The 19782-nt window shown below is 41.5% G+C and overlaps 2 protein-coding genes across 2 annotated transcripts in view; one reads left to right on the forward strand and one right to left on the reverse strand.

The window, feature by feature from the left end:
• The window catches only part of LOC124145898, a 43716-nt gene extending 38626 nt beyond the window's left edge, over nt 1–5090 (reverse strand). Inside the window, exon 1 of the mRNA XM_046515853.2 lies at nt 4834–5090. Within this exon, the coding sequence (XP_046371809.2) occupies nt 4834–4923 (90 nt within the window). The 5' untranslated portion in view covers nt 4924–5090. The remainder of the gene's footprint in view (nt 1–4833) is intronic.
• A 12170-nt stretch (nt 5091–17260) lies between these two features.
• Nucleotides 17261–19682, forward strand: LOC124145894. The gene is made up of 3 exons (XM_046515851.2): nt 17261–17669; nt 18699–18760; nt 19276–19682. Exons 1-3 carry the CDS (start codon nt 17645–17647, stop codon nt 19534–19536), a joined length of 348 nt encoding a protein of 115 aa, XP_046371807.2. The 5' UTR covers nt 17261–17644; the 3' UTR covers nt 19537–19682.
• The last annotated feature ends 100 nt before the right edge of the window (nt 19683–19782 follow it).

Here is a 19782-nt window from a genome sequence, read left to right on the forward strand (position 1 = left end):
TTAATAATAAGTTCCATTTCTTCACTGCTGATGGGGGCAGTCTAGTGGTTAAAGTGTTCGCTCGTCACGCCGAAGACCTGGGTTCGATTCACCATTGGGCCAAATATTTCGCAAATATGAATTGTCAATGCAAGATGTTTTTATATAAATAACGGGTCTAGATTATCCACCGAAACAGATTCCATTTGGCGTAAAGGGAAAAAATAGCTGTGAAAATCAGTGATGACACCAGGTGTTCATGAAAAGGTTGAGCATGTCCGACCCCACCGATATCACCCGCTGCTCACACAATTTGCATAAAAAAGTAAGCATCTATCGCCTGATGCCGCACAGCAGTACCATGTGATGACCGCTTGTAAACTAGGCAACTAATATAAAAAAACAACCAACAAAAAAACCCATAAAAGTACTAAGTGTAAATAATTCGGGAAGCAAATATTTTCTTTGGCAGATGAATGTTGAATACTGAAATTTTGTATGGAGACTGGAAAAAAATTCAGCTTCAGCTGCAAAATTATTTTTTTTAATTCTTTCAATATCCAACTGAAACATTTATGTGTCCTGTATGTTATACCGCTGTAACAACGTGTGTCTTCAACGACGTTTATGGTGATATACAAAACTAGTGCTATGTACCCACGGTACCGTGGTTTACACGAAGATCAACGACGCTAAAGCGCAAGCTCGACGGTGGTTTGGGTTAATATCAGGCACACTCGTGTGAGTGAGTGGTTTGGTTTAACGCCGCAAGGAACAGTATCTCAGTAGTGAAATGGGGTTTAACGTCGCGTCCAAGATTATTGCACTTATATAGCGACGTGCATGTACGTGTGTGGCTGCTTGTACTAGTCATGACTGATGCCGATTTATAGTGCTAGCTCACTGAGATACCATGCCGCAGTTTAACATGAATACCCCACTCAGACACAGTATACTGACTCCGAGCCGACCAGTCCTTGTTTTAGCCCCTTAATGCCGAGCGCCAGACAGGGTAACAACAAGTACCATCTTTTAACGTCTTTTGGTATGACGCGGCGGGGATCGAACCCCGGACCTTCCGCTCTCCGGGCGGACGCTCTACCATTAGACCACGGAGGCGGTCAAGTATCTCAGTATTGTCACGTCGTTGAAGTGATGCTATAGGCGTTAATAAACTCTGGTTGAACCCGCGCGCACAGGTATGGTGTCTAGAAACACAATCAGGGCGATTCAGTATATAATGTTACTGCACGATGTCAACTTGCAATCTTTTCTATGCCAAACCGACAAAGATACGATGTTTCAGAGCAAATGATTGCGGCAGAACGATGTCCACACTACAAAAACGACAAATGAGCTCTGAACGTCCAATCCAATATGGCCACGACATATGGTGACCTTTGATATTTGATCAAGGACAGAAGTTCTTCAGCAGCCAATAACAGTATATCAAACACCTGCTGCGGCTACTTTTCATTGTAACTTTCCATGCAAAAAGATCATAAAGAAGTCATGCAAAGAACATCATGACAACTTTGTCCCAGAAGTAGGACTCAATATAGCTGCCATCCATGATAATTCTCCAAATGTTTGCTGGTAACTTTGCAGTACGGTGCATGGAACCAAAGTTTGGAAGCGTTTGATAGGACAGTTTGAGAGGAGCAGGTTTTGGCAAACAAGTATTTGGAATAATGGTAAAATGCATGGCCAAAATATTTGGCACCATCAGATGTCCACCAAACTTGAAGAAAGAACTGTCTAGCCAGAATTATGCAAATAGTCATGACGTCATTTCTGACGTCGACGTTTTACACCACCAGGAGAAAGCCACCAGCTCCACCAACCAGCACCACCAACGCAGTCCATCATAGTCAGGCTCGGAACATTTCCGACACACCGATAGATCGAAACATGCGGACTAAGAGCTCCTGTCCTTGGTGTGCTGCTTATGTTCTGGGTGGTGTGTAAACCATGTGTCTACATGACTTCCTGCATGGATGACTAAGGGGGGCAGGTATTGATCGTGGCGATCCTGAACGACCAGGCGCCTGGCGACGCAAAAAACACAACACATCGCCGAAGGTACAGTGTCCTCGTTACAACCCATTGATGGTATTTTAGGCAGTTACGTGACTCGTAGGGCAGAGCGGAGTAAACAGCGCCGGCTATACTCTGTTTGAACGACGGACTAGAGGGTGAAGTGGGGTATAGGCCACGTTCACTATTATTGCGCTTACAAAGGGATATGTATACACTTGTGTCCGTGTGGCTGAATACCAGTCCCGGCTTATGCCGGTTTTTGCGCCAGGCAGGGTAACACCAAATACCATATTTCAACGTCTTTTGGTATGACGCGAACAGGGATCGAACAGGGATCGAACCACGACCTTCCGCTCTCAAGGCAGACGCCCTATCGACTCCACCACAGAGGTGGCAGAATAGGAAGTTCGTTTGTTTCTTTGTTTGTTTATTTGTTGTTTAACGCCGCACTCAGCAATGTTCCAGCTATATGACGGCGGACTGTTAATAATCCAGTCTAGAGGAGACAATCTAGTGATTGACATCATGAGCATTGTTCCACTCAATGGTGATACGATGACATGCATCAACCAAGTTAGCAAGCCTGACCACCCGATCCCGTCAGTCGACTCTTACGACAAGCATGGGCAATATAGTGAACATATCTTCTAGTTTACACAATACAATACAATCCTTTAACTTAGACTCTGTATGTCGATATCGTTTAAGACGATGTACGTTCATGGCCCTGGCAGAGTCTCGTGGTTTAATATCGGCAGTCCACTTCTCTCGAACTTCGGCTAACTCGAGATGCATGTCATAGTCCCGAGAACATCGAAAACCCTTATGCTGCTTACCCTTGAGATATGAATTTGCGTCAGCGTTGTCATTGTATTGAGAGATAACTCCATCACGCCTATATGACGAACTGAAAGACATATCAGTAATACTAATATTGGATGAAAGTGACTCTTCTTTAAACGAATCATGTAGGGGGTCCACGTTATAAGAGATTCCCAGCAACCTATGCTGGCCGTAAGAGGAGACTTAACTTTGTCCATTGCGTCATCGTTTCCCGACGGCGTGGATCGGTGCTCATGATATCAATCACTGGATTGTCTGGACCAGTTTCATTTATTCACATTGCTGGGGTGCGGCGTTGAATAACACAGAAAGAAATTTTGAAATGTCTCACTATCACACACTCAAAACCAATATTTTTAACCGATTTATTCACTTTAGTTTTTTAAAGGCTGGCTTTATTATACAAGTGAATACGGGGTGTGTCAGCTCCACAGCAGTGCATATTTGAACTGTTGTCTTCTGTAGCAAATAAAGAAGAGTGATATTTGCTTGAACCGGTGACTGTTTGTTCGCATTTTCTTTAAACCATAATCGCCACAGGCCCCGTTGCTAATAAAACTCTGGTAAGATTAGGAGAATTGCCTTCGAGAAATTGCAACAGTCATTGTGGTCTTCTTGGCATGCAGGCGTTGTGAATCCTGACAAATAAAGCCGTGACATTAATGACGAAATGTGTCTGAGCTTTTCAGACTTGACACGAAGTGACTCATACCCCAGGTCCTTGCAATTGACATATCAAATCGCGAACTGTTGAATATGTGAAAACAAAAAACAAATAACAAATCTATAATAACAGAAGGATAACGAATGCATTTGCAAATTATAAAAAAATATAATCTTCAAATATTTTAAGTTTGATAAATGAGGACAACGCATTACTTGATATGCTCAGTGACGACAGAAACAACGTGATTACGAATGCACAAAAATAACACAGCAGTGAGACAGCGCAAACTAGTACAACCTATACAGTGTTACCTCGTTAATCCGGACGGTATCATTTGTTTGTGTGTGAAATCGTTGTGATTGACAAGTTTCCGGATTAAGGAATCATGGATGCGGAGTACTGTTGGCGTAAATCCACGAGCATATAGACGTCCAAACACAACCGTCAGGATTGCGAATTGTCCGGATAAGTGGGGTTCCGGAATAATAAGGTGTCACTGCTGTTGAGTACACCAACATAAACGATGTTATGACAGTGCTGCATAGTTCGGTGTACAGATAATCACCATGAAGGTGAAAAGATCATAACAATGACTATATCAAAGAGTGTCACGATAAGAATTATGATGATAATAATAATATTAGCAGCAGCAACATCTATAAAAAAATAAGTATAGAAATAGCAGCCAAACCAAGATGATGGTAATACTCATACAATGATAGAACTATACTAATACAATGAAAGTACAATGCTAGGGCAATTCTGATACAATGATAGTACAATACTAATACAATGATAGTACAATACTAATAATAGTGATAATAATAGCAGAGATAATTATAATAACAGCGATTATATAAACATGCGTATAATGACAGTGCGTACAACCGAAACGATAATGATAATATAATTATAATTATAATAATAATGATAATAATAATAATAATAATTTTCTCAAATTTTATTCTACTTATATTGTTTGTTTTGTTTGTTGTTTAGCGCTGTACTCAGCAATGATCCAGTTAGATATATGTAAATAATTAGTTATGAATCAGACAATCCACAGTCGCATTTTTCTTCTTCTTCTTCTACTACTACTACTACTACTACTACTACTACTACTTTGGGGTCTGTTTAAGAAAACAACACAGAGACTATTAACTTACGCGCAAGCACATGGGACACGCACAAACATGACACAAGTAGTCCACATAACATGACATGTCTATAGCTAAAGATTAGCTTAAGCTTATACTCGTGATCATGAGGTAACCTATCTTAACTGTCACATCGTGTCAACTTACCCCACAATCCAACTCACAGCGAAGCCCTGGAATCAGGGGTGGTGCCACTGCCACTAGGAAGCACACGAGGGGTAAGGGAAGAACCTTCATGTCCGACACATTACCCCCGTTACTTTTACCTCACCCACGGAGTACGTACGCCTGTCAACACGCCCTATCCACAGCGCGGCACGGTGGCGACTGACGGGAGATCCTATACAGTTCAAGCCCGTGTTTATAAATATCGCCTATTGATTCGACTAACGGTACATATTTCAGCGAACTTCTGCCATATAGGGAAGGGCTTTGAATGGCGGGTATGGACACTTGGCTCGAAATGCCGTTATGCGTGAAACTATTAATATACCGACTGATCCACTATGCAAATACGTTTATACAGCTACATTGATATCATATACAGGGGGCAGTTTGGGAGCCTTTACAAAGCTATAGGGTATTTTACTGTTCCATTAAACACGTCTTGTGATCGGACATTGGAATGGTTTCCATACAAAATGAATAGGTGAATGCACGTGTTGGTTATGTGACTTCAAATTATATGTATTAACAGGAACCAGGGATTAACTTGGCGAATTGGAAAAATGAAAAGTAGATTGTGTATAACTTCAGTGTCAAATATTCAGTGTTTAAGTAACGGGGGTTTCGCCTCTCAGCTGTCAAATATTTATGTTTGACCATGTATATTTATGTCTCACTCGGAGATACATTTAAAATGCAAACAAAAAACACATTATATACACATATGATCACATTATATCGCACAGCGATTTATGAGACGCAATAAAACAAATTATTAAAACATAAAAGGATATTTTATAAGGAGACTAAGCTAAATAGCTAAAAATACACGAAATACATTATCTGTATAAAATCAGTTGGCACTCAATTAAAATAGCACGGCACGGTTTTGGCAACGCAAGAGATAAGATCTGGGTTTGCTAAGATACCAGAAAATATGTCTGTCCAAGACACTGCGTTCAAATAAGGTATAGCGAAGCTACACGTAGTAAGAAAGTTGGCCCTCTGGTCGTTATATATACAGTAAAGTATGTTTATAACGAACACGCTTATAACGAACTTACGGATATTACGAACTTAATTTTTGGTCCCGGCCATTTGTTGTATGGATGTTGTATATATGGTTATAACGAACTACGGTTATAACGAACTAAAACTAGTGGGCCATTTGAGTTCGTTATAACCGTAGTTTACTGTAGGACATAAAAGTAAAACATGTTCTTCGTCCTCGATACAGTCTGTACAGTTAAAACAATATCTGTCTTCATTAGCGACAAGTCTCAGGCGCTACTCAACATCTAAATTTAGGCAGTGCACTCCTTAGATTTCTTATGAGGGGATATTTTACATGTGGCTCAAAGGCATACGTATCTTTAAACAACATATATGTCCTCAGTTTATTTCTTCTTAATTTCATTCTTCTTTTGTTATCTTCTTCTCCCACTTAGTTTTATAATCGTGTAGGGTTGCTTCCCGTACTGCAGTGACAAACAAACGCCATTCTACACTGGCCAAAAAAAGAAACGCATAACAGAATAATCAGTGTTTCATTACATGTTTACTGAAATAAGATTACACAATACATAATGAAGATACAACAACCAAATTTTACACAGGATGAGGCACGTTTCTTACACTACAAACAGTCTTTTAATGTTCTAAGGGACGTCTGTGTCTGTGATGGCACTGTGCCAAAGTCAGTACCTGGTGTTACCACCACGAGTATCGATCACAGCTCTGCACCGCCTGGGCATGGACTGTATGAGTCGTTGAATCTGGCGTTGTGGAATCCTTCTCCACTCATCCTGCAAGGCATGGTTCAGCTGTTGAAGCGTCTGTGGTTGAGGCTGTCGGCGTCGTACACGTCTGTCTAGCAGATCCCACAAATGTTCAATGGGGTTTAGATCAGGCGATTTGGAGGGCCATGGCAGTTCAGTAACATTGTTGTGGGCAAGAGAATCCATGGCAACACGTGCAGTATGCGGTCTTGCGTTGTCTTGCTGGAACATCTCTCTTCTGATGTCAATGGCGGGAATAAGGTGACGTTGAAGGATTTCATCACGGTAGCGTACAGCAGTTAAATTTCCCTGCACGTGCACCAGATCTGTCCTACCATTCACGGATATGCCTGCCCATATCATGACACTTCAACCGCCGTATCGGTCGACTTCATGAATACAGTGTCGAGTGTAGCGTTCATTTCTCCGTCTGTAGACACGCATCCTACCATCATGGCGATACAACATGAACCGCGACTCATCACTGAACCATATCCTTCTCCAGTGCATTGGGGTCCATGGTCGAACATTTCTTCTCCATTGCAGACATGTACGACGACGATGATGTTGCCGCAGAACGGGCGCTGTATATGGTCTCATTGGCCGTATCCCATGCTGTCTTAGACGATTTCTGATGGGCTGCGCTGAGACTCTACGAAGACCAGGAACATTGTTAGCTGTGTATGCTGCACAGATTGTCCGCGTTTGCGAAGATGCAACACCCGGATGAAGCGGTCCTGCGCCGCACTTGTGACCCTGGGTCTTCCACCTCTCGGTCGATCTCTTGTAGAGTTGTGGAGTCTGTAGCGCTGCCACAGACGAGAAATGGTACTCTGCCTCACGTTAAAGTGCCTGGCTACTGATGTCTGACTTTCTCCAGCCTCCAGACGTCCAATGGCTCTGTTTCTACAGTCTTCATTCAGTCTTGGCATCATGAGAGTCACGTATACAGAACATCGGAGATTGATTCGCAGCAGGACTGCCAAATATTTATACCCATCGGTATAAAGGTTAAGTAGCCGTATTTGCACGTGCAGCATGCTTACAGCTCTCCATGCAATTTCTCCAAGTTTGGTTTCAAGATGCTGTATTTTGGCGACAAGTCACCAAATGTTGTGTTCGGGTGCAATAAATTAGTGTAAGGTCAATATTCACAGTTAGCAATGACATTTATATTGAGTTCAAGCCTTTATCTTTAATAACAGCCTAGTTTGAAAAACAGATTTCAGCTATGCGTTTCTTTTTTTTTGCCCAGTACATGTCCAAAGCCTGATTTCCGTAGACTTTTTACTCTAAAGATCCAATTTTTCTTCTTGCAGTTATCTGTCCATATGAATATCCTCTAGTTAATCCTGCTATTAATCGTGTTAATTATTGTTGCCCAGTGCCTAGTCAGATGACCAGTGTCGTACATATGGAGGAAGCCATCCTACATATCCCTTTATTGCTGCGTTTGGGGCATATTTTCCAAGTCCAAGGAAGAAACATATTGCCCAAATTTGCCGGCGTTTTCAGTTCCCCATATTGCCGCTCCATAATCCAACCCTGGCCATGTGGTGTCATATAGCTTGCTATACACATTGGATGGCATTCCTCCCAGTGCCTTGAACTTAGATAAGAGAAGTCATAGTGATCTGTTAGCTGATTGTATTGCGGTTTTGGCCATGATATGATAGTTTCAATGTTCTGTTGGTAGTAGTCCCATGTGATGATGCGAGTCACACAGCTGTAGTTCCACGTTCCCACTAGACTTACACAAGTCTATAAGGCAATAATTATTAGTATTAATCATATTTTCCAGATTATGTAAATAATAAGAACAAGTTACCCCTATAGGAAACTGGAGTCCTGTCCACGTATCTTGCCTTTTACGAGGATAGAATTACTACACATCCATGGACTTATGTTTCAGTACAGCCTTGGAGCAAGGCTACGTTCCCACACATGAAGAGAGATTAGGTCCTTGGAACTAAGTGGACTACATTAGACTTCTCTTGATTGATACCAATCTCATTAAAATCTGATTTTATTGTATCCACGTCAAGTGTTCGCTCGTCACGCCGAAGACCCGGGTTCGATTCCCCACATGGGTACAATGTGTGAAGCCCATTTCTGGTGTCCCCAGCCGTGATATTCCTGGAATATTGCTAAAAGCGGCGTAAAACCAAACTCACTCACTCACTCACTCCTGTATCAGAGAAAAACCACTAGTCACACAGCAACAAGAAATATAATTTTTTTATCCTCGGCGGGATACGAATCTGCAACCTCTTGATTCGTAGTTCTTCGCTCTGCAACATGTGATACAGAGACTGTTGTCGTCACAAGTGTCAATTGTCCTACTCCCCATTCACCGAGTTTGGCTAAGTTGTACATTTTATGTTAATGTCGTACAAAGTTCGTTGTAAGTCCTGGTGGTATATGCATGTGCTATGCAAGTGCCTGTGAATCTGATTTGCACATCTAATTTCAATATATGTTATACATCTTATCCATATTTGACAGATTGCCTAATGATAGGCACTTTATTGAAACAGGCTTAAAATCTAGACATGTTTAAAACCCGGATCTTCACGGATCACTAAAACCATGAAATCTTCTCTTGTCGTGCGCACGTGTTAGTTTCTTTTCGGGTATAGGGGCGGTCGGGTAGCCTAGTGGTTAAAGTGTTCGCTCGTCACGCCGAAGACCCGGGTTCGATTTCCGACATGGGTACAATGTGTGAAGCCCATTTCTGGTGTCCACCGCCGTGATATTGCTGGAATATTGCTAAAAGTGGCGTAAAACCACACTCACTCACTCACTCACTCACTCACTTTTCGGGTATAGTCCGTTCCAAATAGAGGGCGTAATTAACATCTTCCGATAAGCGATTCAACACCGTGCTGGTGATTTCGACTCAACCATGAACGAAACAGTTTCATGTATGATATAACATAGTCTGTCTTACAGACCCTGATACAAATATATATCAAATACAGCCCATGCAAGTCTATAATGTTTGGCAAGTCTAGATTACTGCAGTATCTGAAAATGAAGAGAGTCACTGGACTCCCTTTTATTATATTTTTATTAAGATAACTGAACAACTGTTTTTTTCTGTACGATATGTTCATTTCAGAGACGAGATGTTAGTCTAGATATAACACTGTAATCCTTAAAAAATCATAAATACGTTTAATCGACTGGACGCACAATGTGTTACCCATGTGTTACTCGACAGGTGGTAGATTCCTGTTTATTGTCGTGGATGTCACAGATGTAGTATAACACGCCATCCCCTTGTTATTAATATTCAGTAAAACTTCCTCATCCCGCCATCCGTTGTTTGCTCTTTAGTTATGCTAACAGCGTACGGCCCCCTTTAACACATGGTGAGTTTACCTAGTACCCAGTGCCTGATTGCCTGACTTTAATGATATAGCGTGCGCGCATCGCAGTCGTTGTAACCTCACCGCGTCAACTATACCTATAAGGTCCGTTCCTGCATTGTAACAGCTTGTAAAAACCGACGCGTAACTCCCACACTCATAGATATCCTCATGGGACAGACATGTTTGGAATATCCCGGTTGTCTTAATACAAGCTTGTGATTGGTGGAACAAGAGTAGAGGCTTGAACAGGTGCTGATTGCAACTTGATATAACACTGACGATTAAAATCAAGCATTATGTTGTCAGGGCTTTGTCGCGTTAACAAGCTTGTAATATAACAGTGATGTTAAGTAGACCGTGGTAATATACGACATTAACCCCGCTGCTCTTTGTGGTTTATCAGCTTTTGTTTGAGGTGAGGTGAAATTGGGTTTAACGTCGCGTCCAAGATTATTGCACTTATATAGCGACGTGCATGCACGTGTGTGTGTGTGTGGCTGCTTGTACTAGTCCGGACTGATGCCGATTTATAGTGCTAGCACACTGAGATACCATGCCGCAGTTTAACATGAATACCCCACTCAGACACAGTATACTGACTCCGAGCCGACCAGTCCTTGTTTTAGCCTCTTAATGCCCCTTAACGTCTTTTGGTATGACGCGGCCGGGGATCGAACCCCGGACCTTCCGCTCTCCGGGCGGACGCTCTACCACTAGACCACGGAGGCGGTCAGCTTTTGTTTGAATATTTGTCAGCAAGGTGAGCTTGGCTCATCCGGATTTTCTTGGATGGAGAAGTCCCGGGTATAAAGTGGCCCCAATGAATTATAATAAAGGATCCATTAAATTCTCGTCAGATAAATGATAGTATTACGTGCGTTTAAACAAATGATTTGTTAAATATGTTTTTAGGTATACAGCGATTGGAATAAAGTGAAGGATGGGATGTTTCATATTTTGTCACATCTATTATATTTATCACAATATGATATACTGGATAAGGAGGATAAATTGGGGACAGAGAATTTATCACTGTTTAATTGTCATTTGGAAGTTGGTGTGTAAATACGAAAATCTAAAAAATGCTGAAAGCAATAAACCAGATGTTGTTATCAATAAAGAGAATACATAATCAGCCTTCGCTACCGATTTTATGTTTAAATACTAAACAAAATCGAAGATTTCACCTCAAGTTTTTTAGGTTGTATGTATCAGTTGAAGAGACCAACAATTTTCAGCAAACGTGCCCAAGTCAGATCTATTTTTTTCAAAACAAACGCACGGTGGCCCATACCCGCCACTGGTGAGATCATTTTTCACTGTATGTCTCAATATATTTTTCTGGCGGCCGCCAGATACTTCCACTGGTGAGATCATTTTCCCTGTAAACCTCTATGTTTTATCTCACCTGTGGAAGTAACTGGCGGCCGCCAGATAAAATATGGAGGCACACAGTGAAAAATTATCTCACCACTGGCGGGTATGGGCCGAGGATTGATTGTCTGCAACGGGTTCATACTATTCCACAGAACTGCGTCAGTTGAGACGTGCTATCCAGGATTGGTTTGTTGTTTGTTGTTTAACGCCGCACTCAGCAATATTCCAGCTATATGACGGCGGTCTGAAAATAATCGATTCTGGACCAGACAATCCAGTGATTGACATCATGAGCATCGATCCACACAATTGGGATACGATGACGTGCATCAACCAAGAGCTATCCAGGAAACACGTCGAGGATGCTCCGCCAAGGCTGCTACTCCTTCAGGACAACTCGCACACGCCACAGATGGCAGCGGCTGCAGCGACAGTCTGAGACTTTGAGTTACTTCCCCATCCCCCTGACTCCCCTGACTTAACACTCTCTGACTCGTACCTCTTCTTGAAATATATACATAAACTGTCAATGCTAGAGAATAGCCAGTCTAGATTATCCGCCGAAACGGATTAATATTTGATGTAAAGGGCAAAATGGCTGTGACAATTATATGAATGGACCCTAAATAATGGGTATATTTACTTAAAGCAACTTGTGAACTACAATGGAAATGTTCAGCTACTGCTGATACATCAGTCTCAACATTCAAGATGTCTACAATATTCATAATACACACCTGTAACAGGAATACAGTATTTAGAATACTACATGCATAAACAGCCTTCATACATATTATACAAAAATTACTATATCTATTACAAGTTTAAGTAAGAAAAACAGATTATCATAACGGAAATAATACATGCAAATAGTCACTTTTACACAATGCCATTAGGCTTAATCAAAAACTATTACTTCCGGATTGTGTATTTAATGCAACAATATGCATAATTTGACCTATCAGTGATTACATATTTGGACATTCAAGTCTGTTACATGTAAATAGAATAATAGTTCAACAATGCCAACTTATTACATATAGAATACAGCAGCAGTTACTAATTGAATACAATGGAAAAGATTGCACTGAACGGTCATAATTCAAAAATCAACACAACAACAAACATGTTCCTCAATGCCAAGGACATGATTGTGCTGTCAGGAACGTAACAAGATGAGGGTTACTTCCCCTGAATCTAGCTAATGCGGTCACGTGACACCCGAAAATAGGTGACAACCACAGTTTAAACAGGTCACCATTTATTTTCCAACGGCATACATTCCAATAAGCTGGTTCCCGGCTTCCGTGGTAGCGTACCCATCCAAAAGTTACTTCCCTTCGACCATGGAAATTATCATCATTTCACTTTCTCACAGGCATGCAGGTGCACCATTTGATCAGGTGTTTAACCTATTTAATTCTGGAAAGAAATTACTCGAGATAGTGAGTGCCCCTTTAGGACTCTTGAGGCATTTGTTACAATATTTAGGAAATATATTACTTGCAAGATGTTTGGTAATACTCAAATCATGGAGTAGAAAGTTGTACCAGGAACAATGCATAACGTCTGACCACCATGGGAAATTAATGCATGGAGTGTGGCAGACGTTGTACCACAAATCATTTTGTCGACTTCTTCCCGACACTGGATTAATGTCATGGCCCCACAGCATCGTGTTTCCAAGGCTCCAAACAATTGTTACACGCACGCACGCACGCACGTGGCCCCACAGCATCGTGTTTCCAAGGCTCCAAACAATTGTTACACGCACGCACGCACGCACGTGGCCCCACAGCATCGTGTTTCCAAGGCTCCAAACAATTGTTACACGCACGCACGCGCAAACTGTACCATGAACACTGTACCATGAACATACAGAGTGACGAAGATGAATAAATCCTCTGGTTGCAACATTTCTTGTTGACTAAATGGTCTACATTTTAGTACAGTTACAATATGTTTTATCTTTGACAACCAGGCTGCACCTAGTAGGCCCAGGATACAAATCAAACATTTAAAATGAATTTAAAACGAATGAGTGAGTACGGTGTTACGCCGTTTTCAGCAATATTCCGCAAATATCAGTGCGGGGGACACCAGAAATGCGCTTCACACATGTACCCATGTAGGCAATTGAACCCGGGTCTTCGGCATGAGGAGCTTACCCTTTAACCAATAGGCTACCCACCGCCTCCTGTTGAGAAGGAGCGTATCCATCTCTGGCAGTCTGGGTTCATGGTTCAGTGTGGACAATAATATTTTGGAGGCTTGGGAACATTTTGTCATAACATCCTGACATTGATTGGAATAGATGCAAGAACTCGGCTAAACGGTTATGATGCAACGCCTATCATATTTCATCCATACATTTCAACATGGATATCACCTTGGTGAGGCGAAATGGGGTATAACGTCGCGCATATAGCGACGTTCATGCACGTGTGTGTGAGCGTGCGTGGCTGCTTGAACTAGCCAGTTTTACAATGCTAGTCCACTGAGATAACATGCCGCAGTTTAACATTGACACCCCATTCAGACACAGTATACTGACTCCGGGCCGTCCAGTCGACCACCCGACCAAGGTGAGCTTATGCCATACCTTGGCGTCCGTCGTCCGTCCGTCGTCCGTACGTCAACAATTTATTCAAACGACTTCTTCTTCTGAACAACAAATCGGAAATTAACAAAATTAGACTGGAAGCATCCCTAGGTGGTGGGGATTCAAAAATGTACAAATGGTGGGGCTGAGGGGCGGGGCCAAATAGGGGTAATTTGGCGTTATTGTTTTAAACGACTTCTTCTCTAGAACTAAGAGATAGATGTCAACCATATTTGGTTGGAAGCATTCTCCGGTGGTGGGGATTCAAAACTGTACAAATGGAGGGGCTGAGGGGCGGGGCCAAATAGGGGTAATTTGGTTATATTGCTTCAGACGACTTCCTCTCTGGAACTAAGAGATGGATATCAACCATATTTGGCTGGAAGCATTCTCCGGTGGTGAGGATTCAAAACTGTACAAATGGTGGGGCTGACACCCCCCAAACTGCTGAGGGGCTGGCCAAATAGGGGTAATTTGGTTATATTGCTTTAAACGACTTCTTCTCTGGAACTAAGAGATAGATATCAACCATATTTGGTTGGAAGCATTCTCGGGTGGTGAGAATTCAAACTTGTACAAATGGAGGGGCTGGGACACCACCCCCACCCCAACCCTCTGAGGGGCGTGGCCAAATAGGAGTAATTTGGCGTTATTGTTTTAAACGATTTCTTCTCTTGAACTGAGAGGTAGATATTAACCATATATTGTTGTAAGCTTTCTCCGGAGGTGAGAATTCAAAACTGTACAAATGGAAGGGCTGATCACCCCCCAAGAGGCTGAGGGGCGGGGCTAAATAGGGGTAATTTGGCTACATTGCTTCAGACGACTTCCTCTCTGGTACTAAGATATAGTTATCAACCATATTTGGCTGGAAGCATTCTCCAATGGTGGGGATTCAAATTGGAGAAATGGAGGGGCTGAATCCTACCCCCACCCCCGGGGACTAAGGGGCGGGGCTAAAAAGAGTTTATAACTTGGACACAGTTAAGATCCCCACCGTATAAACCATATGTACAATTGAGAGTATAATGAGAGAAATGCACATATGCTACCAGGACTGTCCCTTCTGTTCATCTGTCCGGCACTCCCAAAAGAGTTAGAACCTTGACCATAACATGCAAACCGATATTATCCCCACCCTATATTAAACAGATGCATTGTATACATTTGTTTGTTATGAAGAGAGTAATACCTTTAATATGATATATCCTGGATCATTACTTGGAAACGGTTATGCCACATTTGTATCTACATAAATACACGTTCATGCTGTTAGATTTGCCATCCACCCATTTTAAATGCTGAGTCAAAATTACGAAATATTTACAGTATTATAGTATGACCAGAAATTATGGAGAATTTTAGGGGTATGTTTAAGTGGATATCTAGTATAAAAAACACTGACCAGCTGTCAAGTGCTTGGTTTCATTCAAGAGAGACAACTCAGTTAATCCTATTTCATTAGTTTGTCAAGAGTTATCCCCCTTGGTTTACTTGCTAGCAGACGTCATTTTCAGTGATCCTCAGTATGGATGATTTAGAGAAGAGGAGGTTGATTTTAGAGTATTATAACAAGGACATCAGATCAGCTAAAGTGATTTCAAGTAGAACAGGCATCGCTTTGTCCACTGTTTATCGTGTTTTGAAAAATATTGAAAGTGGAGATGCCATTGAGCACAAGAGAGGCGCAGGTTGGCCCAGAAAATTGACAGTTGGTGACAGGAGGCGGCTTGGTATTCTTGTTTCTAAAAACAAACGAAGGAGGTTAGAAAACTTAAGACCGGATATGACTGATAGAGGAAATGTGGCTGTCTGTGAGGAGACAATTAGAACTGAGCTCGTGCAATAGGTTGGGAGAAAAGTCGAGGAATATTCCATCACCGATCATGAAACCTGAACAAAAGGAGCGAAGGTTGAACTGGTGCTTAGAGCATGGAAATTTTAACTGGGACACTGTGATTTTCTCAGATGAAAGTTCTGTGTGGCTGTTTCCTAATACACTAAAATTCTGGACCAAACAAACTGAAAACCTTTGTTACAGCGCCCAAAGTACAGTCCAAAATTTCACGTGTGGGGTGGCATATCTGTGTTAGGGGCAACGCCCCTGTGTGTATTTGAAGGGAATATGAACAGTGAGCGGTACACAGATATTCGCGAGGGACATTTACTTCCATCTGCTCAAGTATTTTATGGAAATTCTTGGATTTTCCAGCAAGACAACGACCCAAAACATCGTTCAAAGCATTCTCATGCCTGGTTTCGGACCGAAAATATGACATTATTAGATTGGCCAAGCTGCAGCCCTGACCTAAATCCAATAGAAAATGTTTGGGAGCTTATGAAGGAAAGTGTCAATAAAAAAATCTGACACATATTGCTGGAATTAAAGAAGAGGTGGTCCGATATTGGGACAGCATGAACCACGACTTTCTAACTTCTTTGATCAGTAGAATGCCCCGCCGCCTTGAAGCCTGCAATGCTGCCCATGGTGACTTGACAAAATACTAAGTGTTCACCTGTCTTTGAAGCTGGAGTTATGTTGTACTAATATTCACATTTAAAACGTGAGTAATGAGTGAATTTTTTTTTAAAATTACAATCCTTCAATCCTCAATAATTGTATAAACATGTACAATGCAAATGTATATTTTGTCATGATTGCGTCAATATCCAGGTGAGCGATACAGGCCCTATGTGCCTCTTGTTCTAATTACTTATCGATCATTGATTACCAGTTTTGAATTTTAAACGAAGCCTCAAAATTGATTTATATTTCTTTAACTGAAATATTCATATCATGATATATTTTCTGTAATGAAATAGGCTAACATGAAAGCTGTCTCATACTTAATGTTATAAGTGTTTTCTTCGGGTAAGATCATGTCAATCCTGTTCAAGCAAGTCAGTGGACTCCATAAGACAAGTATTGTTGATCATGCCCCTGGTCATGACCTGGTCGTGACCTGAAGGGGCGGTGGGGTAGCCTAGTGGTTAAAGCGTTGGCTGGTCACGCTGAAGACCCGGGGTCGATTCCCAACATGGGAACAATGTGTGAAGCCAATTTCTGTTGTCCCCCGTCGTGATATTGCTGGAATATTGCTAAAAGCGGCGTAAAACCACACTCACTCACTCATGACCTGAAACTAGTGTACCAACCATGCAGGGTCGGCTGATGGTACCAGTCATCTCGATATACCAGTCCCCGTGAGGTCCCGGTCAGAATAAATCCCATGCACCCTTTATATTGCTGGTTGTGAAAATGGTCATAGTATGATTATAGTCACTGTCGTACCATAAATTTGACGGACCCTTACAAGCTACTGGTTGAATAGTAACTAGTAACACCCAGAATCGTGACTGGAGGAATTAATTCAGCTCATAATTAATTTTGCTCCATTTATATGATGGCGCGACTAAACTACTCTCTTTAAAATACAGCCGAGCTCCGTCTCTATATCACCCCAGTGCAAGCGCAAATAAGGTCGGGAGCCAGTTTAACTTTATTTTGTAATATCGTGTGATCTTACGAGACTTCATGTCTTCCTTGACGACGGTTGTCACTTTGATGTTACATCGACGCCATTTTTGATGCTACATCTGCACTTTGCTGTTCTGAAAACGTTTTTTTCCTACCCTTTGTTGCAATTCTTGAACCTGCCACCATGAATGCGAGCACTTATGTTCAAGGTACAATTCTAATTACGCTTCAGTAGATTCCGTACCTTCACGTTGGTATAGTAGTGTGATGAGACCGTGTGTGTATCATGGCTCCTGTACTGGTCTTCAAACACTCTGCATGCTTTAGGGGCTTAAGATGTTAAATATAGGGGCCCTTGTGTACCTTGAACTTGTAAATAATTTTTGAAAATGTGGGTTCTCTGGGTTTTTTAATCTCACTGACATTGTTTAGGCGCCTTTCCTACCATGGTAACATGTTGATTTGGTTGTAAAATGAATTCCGTAAATTCATAACAGTGGTTACATGAAGTTTGTGAGTCTTGGGGAAGTGTTTTGGGAGGGAACTGCCCGTGCTGAAGTTACAGATAGCCCAAGTGGAACACACCCCTGCCCCCCATCCTTGTGTTATAAACCAGGATCTGCCCATGATTTTTTATAAACTCTCAGAACTCTCACAGCAGTCTGAGCCCAAATCAATATTGTATGCCTAGGCTGAATCCCTTGTATTTTATCAAATAGAATTAGTTTAGCAGTGAAAGGTAAACTGTTACTTATTATCCCATATTTTGTCTGAAGGGTTCAAGTTATAAAGTAACAGGGATGTATACTTTGCAGTGTCCAGGCTAGCTGCCCTTGATTAGAACCATTACCCTTTATCCAAATATAAAAATGGAACATTTTGGAAAAGGGGAACCCCTAAAAGCTTAGCTATATACCACCTATCTGTCAGCACAAATAATTTATTAACTGCTAAATGATAGAAGTGGGACGATACACAGCGACTTTTTAGTTGTCGATACAAGTATCCATCGCAGTCGCACACAATGTAAAAATATGGATTCTGACCTTAAATGGTTGCATTAATAACTGTTCGACTAAACACTAATCAGTAGTGCAAGTTAATAGTGAAAACATAAATATTTTCCAGCCCTACTAAATGATATATTATTTACAAGTCACCACCCAAAGATTAGGGACCAGCAACATAGATTCTGGGTGTTTAATACCCTGTATGTTTATTCTTCTGTTTCTCCACAGTTGATCGGATGATCTGGTTCCCCCAGCCTCTGTCCCAACTGACTTACCCTGCCCCTTGCCATGTAGGTGTCATAAAGGCTTGTCTTTAACAATGCCTGTTTAGCACTTCCATGAGTTTTCACCGATATGTGGAACACTTTTGTGTACTGGTCCCTGTCATAAAGCTGTAACTCCATGCCTATACTATTTCCCAACTTTTAACCAACAGTGTGCTATTATGAACGTTGAGACATAACTTTGGTCCAAAGGCTGTAAAGTTTGTCACATATGTACTTCCAAGAATATCCTTCATATCATCATCTTTACTATCTATCTCCTCTTTGCATTATCTACCTTCAGTATTTACATTATATCATTGTTTATTTCATGTCTTCCATTTGACATTTTCTGTCGTTTCTAACACACATTAACTCTGAATTGTAATCTCCAATAGGCCTTTTTCACTTCATTCCTCTTCTGTCTTTACCACCTAAATCTTTCACTTGCTGCAATAAAAGTCAATGATTGAATAACTTTCTCCATCTACATAATATTCTTTCCTTACATTCCATTCTTTCCTCTACCTCCCAATCTATAGCAACCCACTTCAAAGTCCCTGACCATCCCTGCCCACTTGTCCCACCTGCCCGTCCCACAGACCCTTCGCCCCAGCACTGTCCCCTCTGTGTCCCTCACCATCGCTGGTCAGTACATCGTGGACGACAGTGACTTTATTGAAGTAGATCTCGTGGATGAGGAGATTATCCAGCCAACCCACTCCTTCCTGAAGGCCTTGCTATCCAGAGTGGCCAACTTCTTCAGAAGAGTCAAGAGTGTGTTTAAGAAGAAGGATGATTAGGCAGTGAACTCTGAACACATATGTATATACTTATACTTTGGACTGTTGAGGCATGTGTGACAATATTTAGAAAATACATACAACTCATCATTGTTTGTTTTGGGCTATTTTCCTTATGTTAATGAAATACATTATTTGTTACAACATTTAGTTTGTTTAGTTGTTCCTTTTTTGCTATTTTCGGGCTATGTTATAGACTAACGCATGGTGATCACACTTGTAGTCCATGTTGTCAGCCACAACAAT

The sequence above is a fragment of the Haliotis rufescens genome, unplaced genomic scaffold (genome assembly GCF_023055435.1).
Source record: "Haliotis rufescens isolate VD_foot unplaced genomic scaffold, xgHalRufe1.0.p SCAF_45, whole genome shotgun sequence".
Lineage (NCBI taxonomy): Eukaryota > Metazoa > Mollusca > Gastropoda > Lepetellida > Haliotidae > Haliotis > Haliotis rufescens.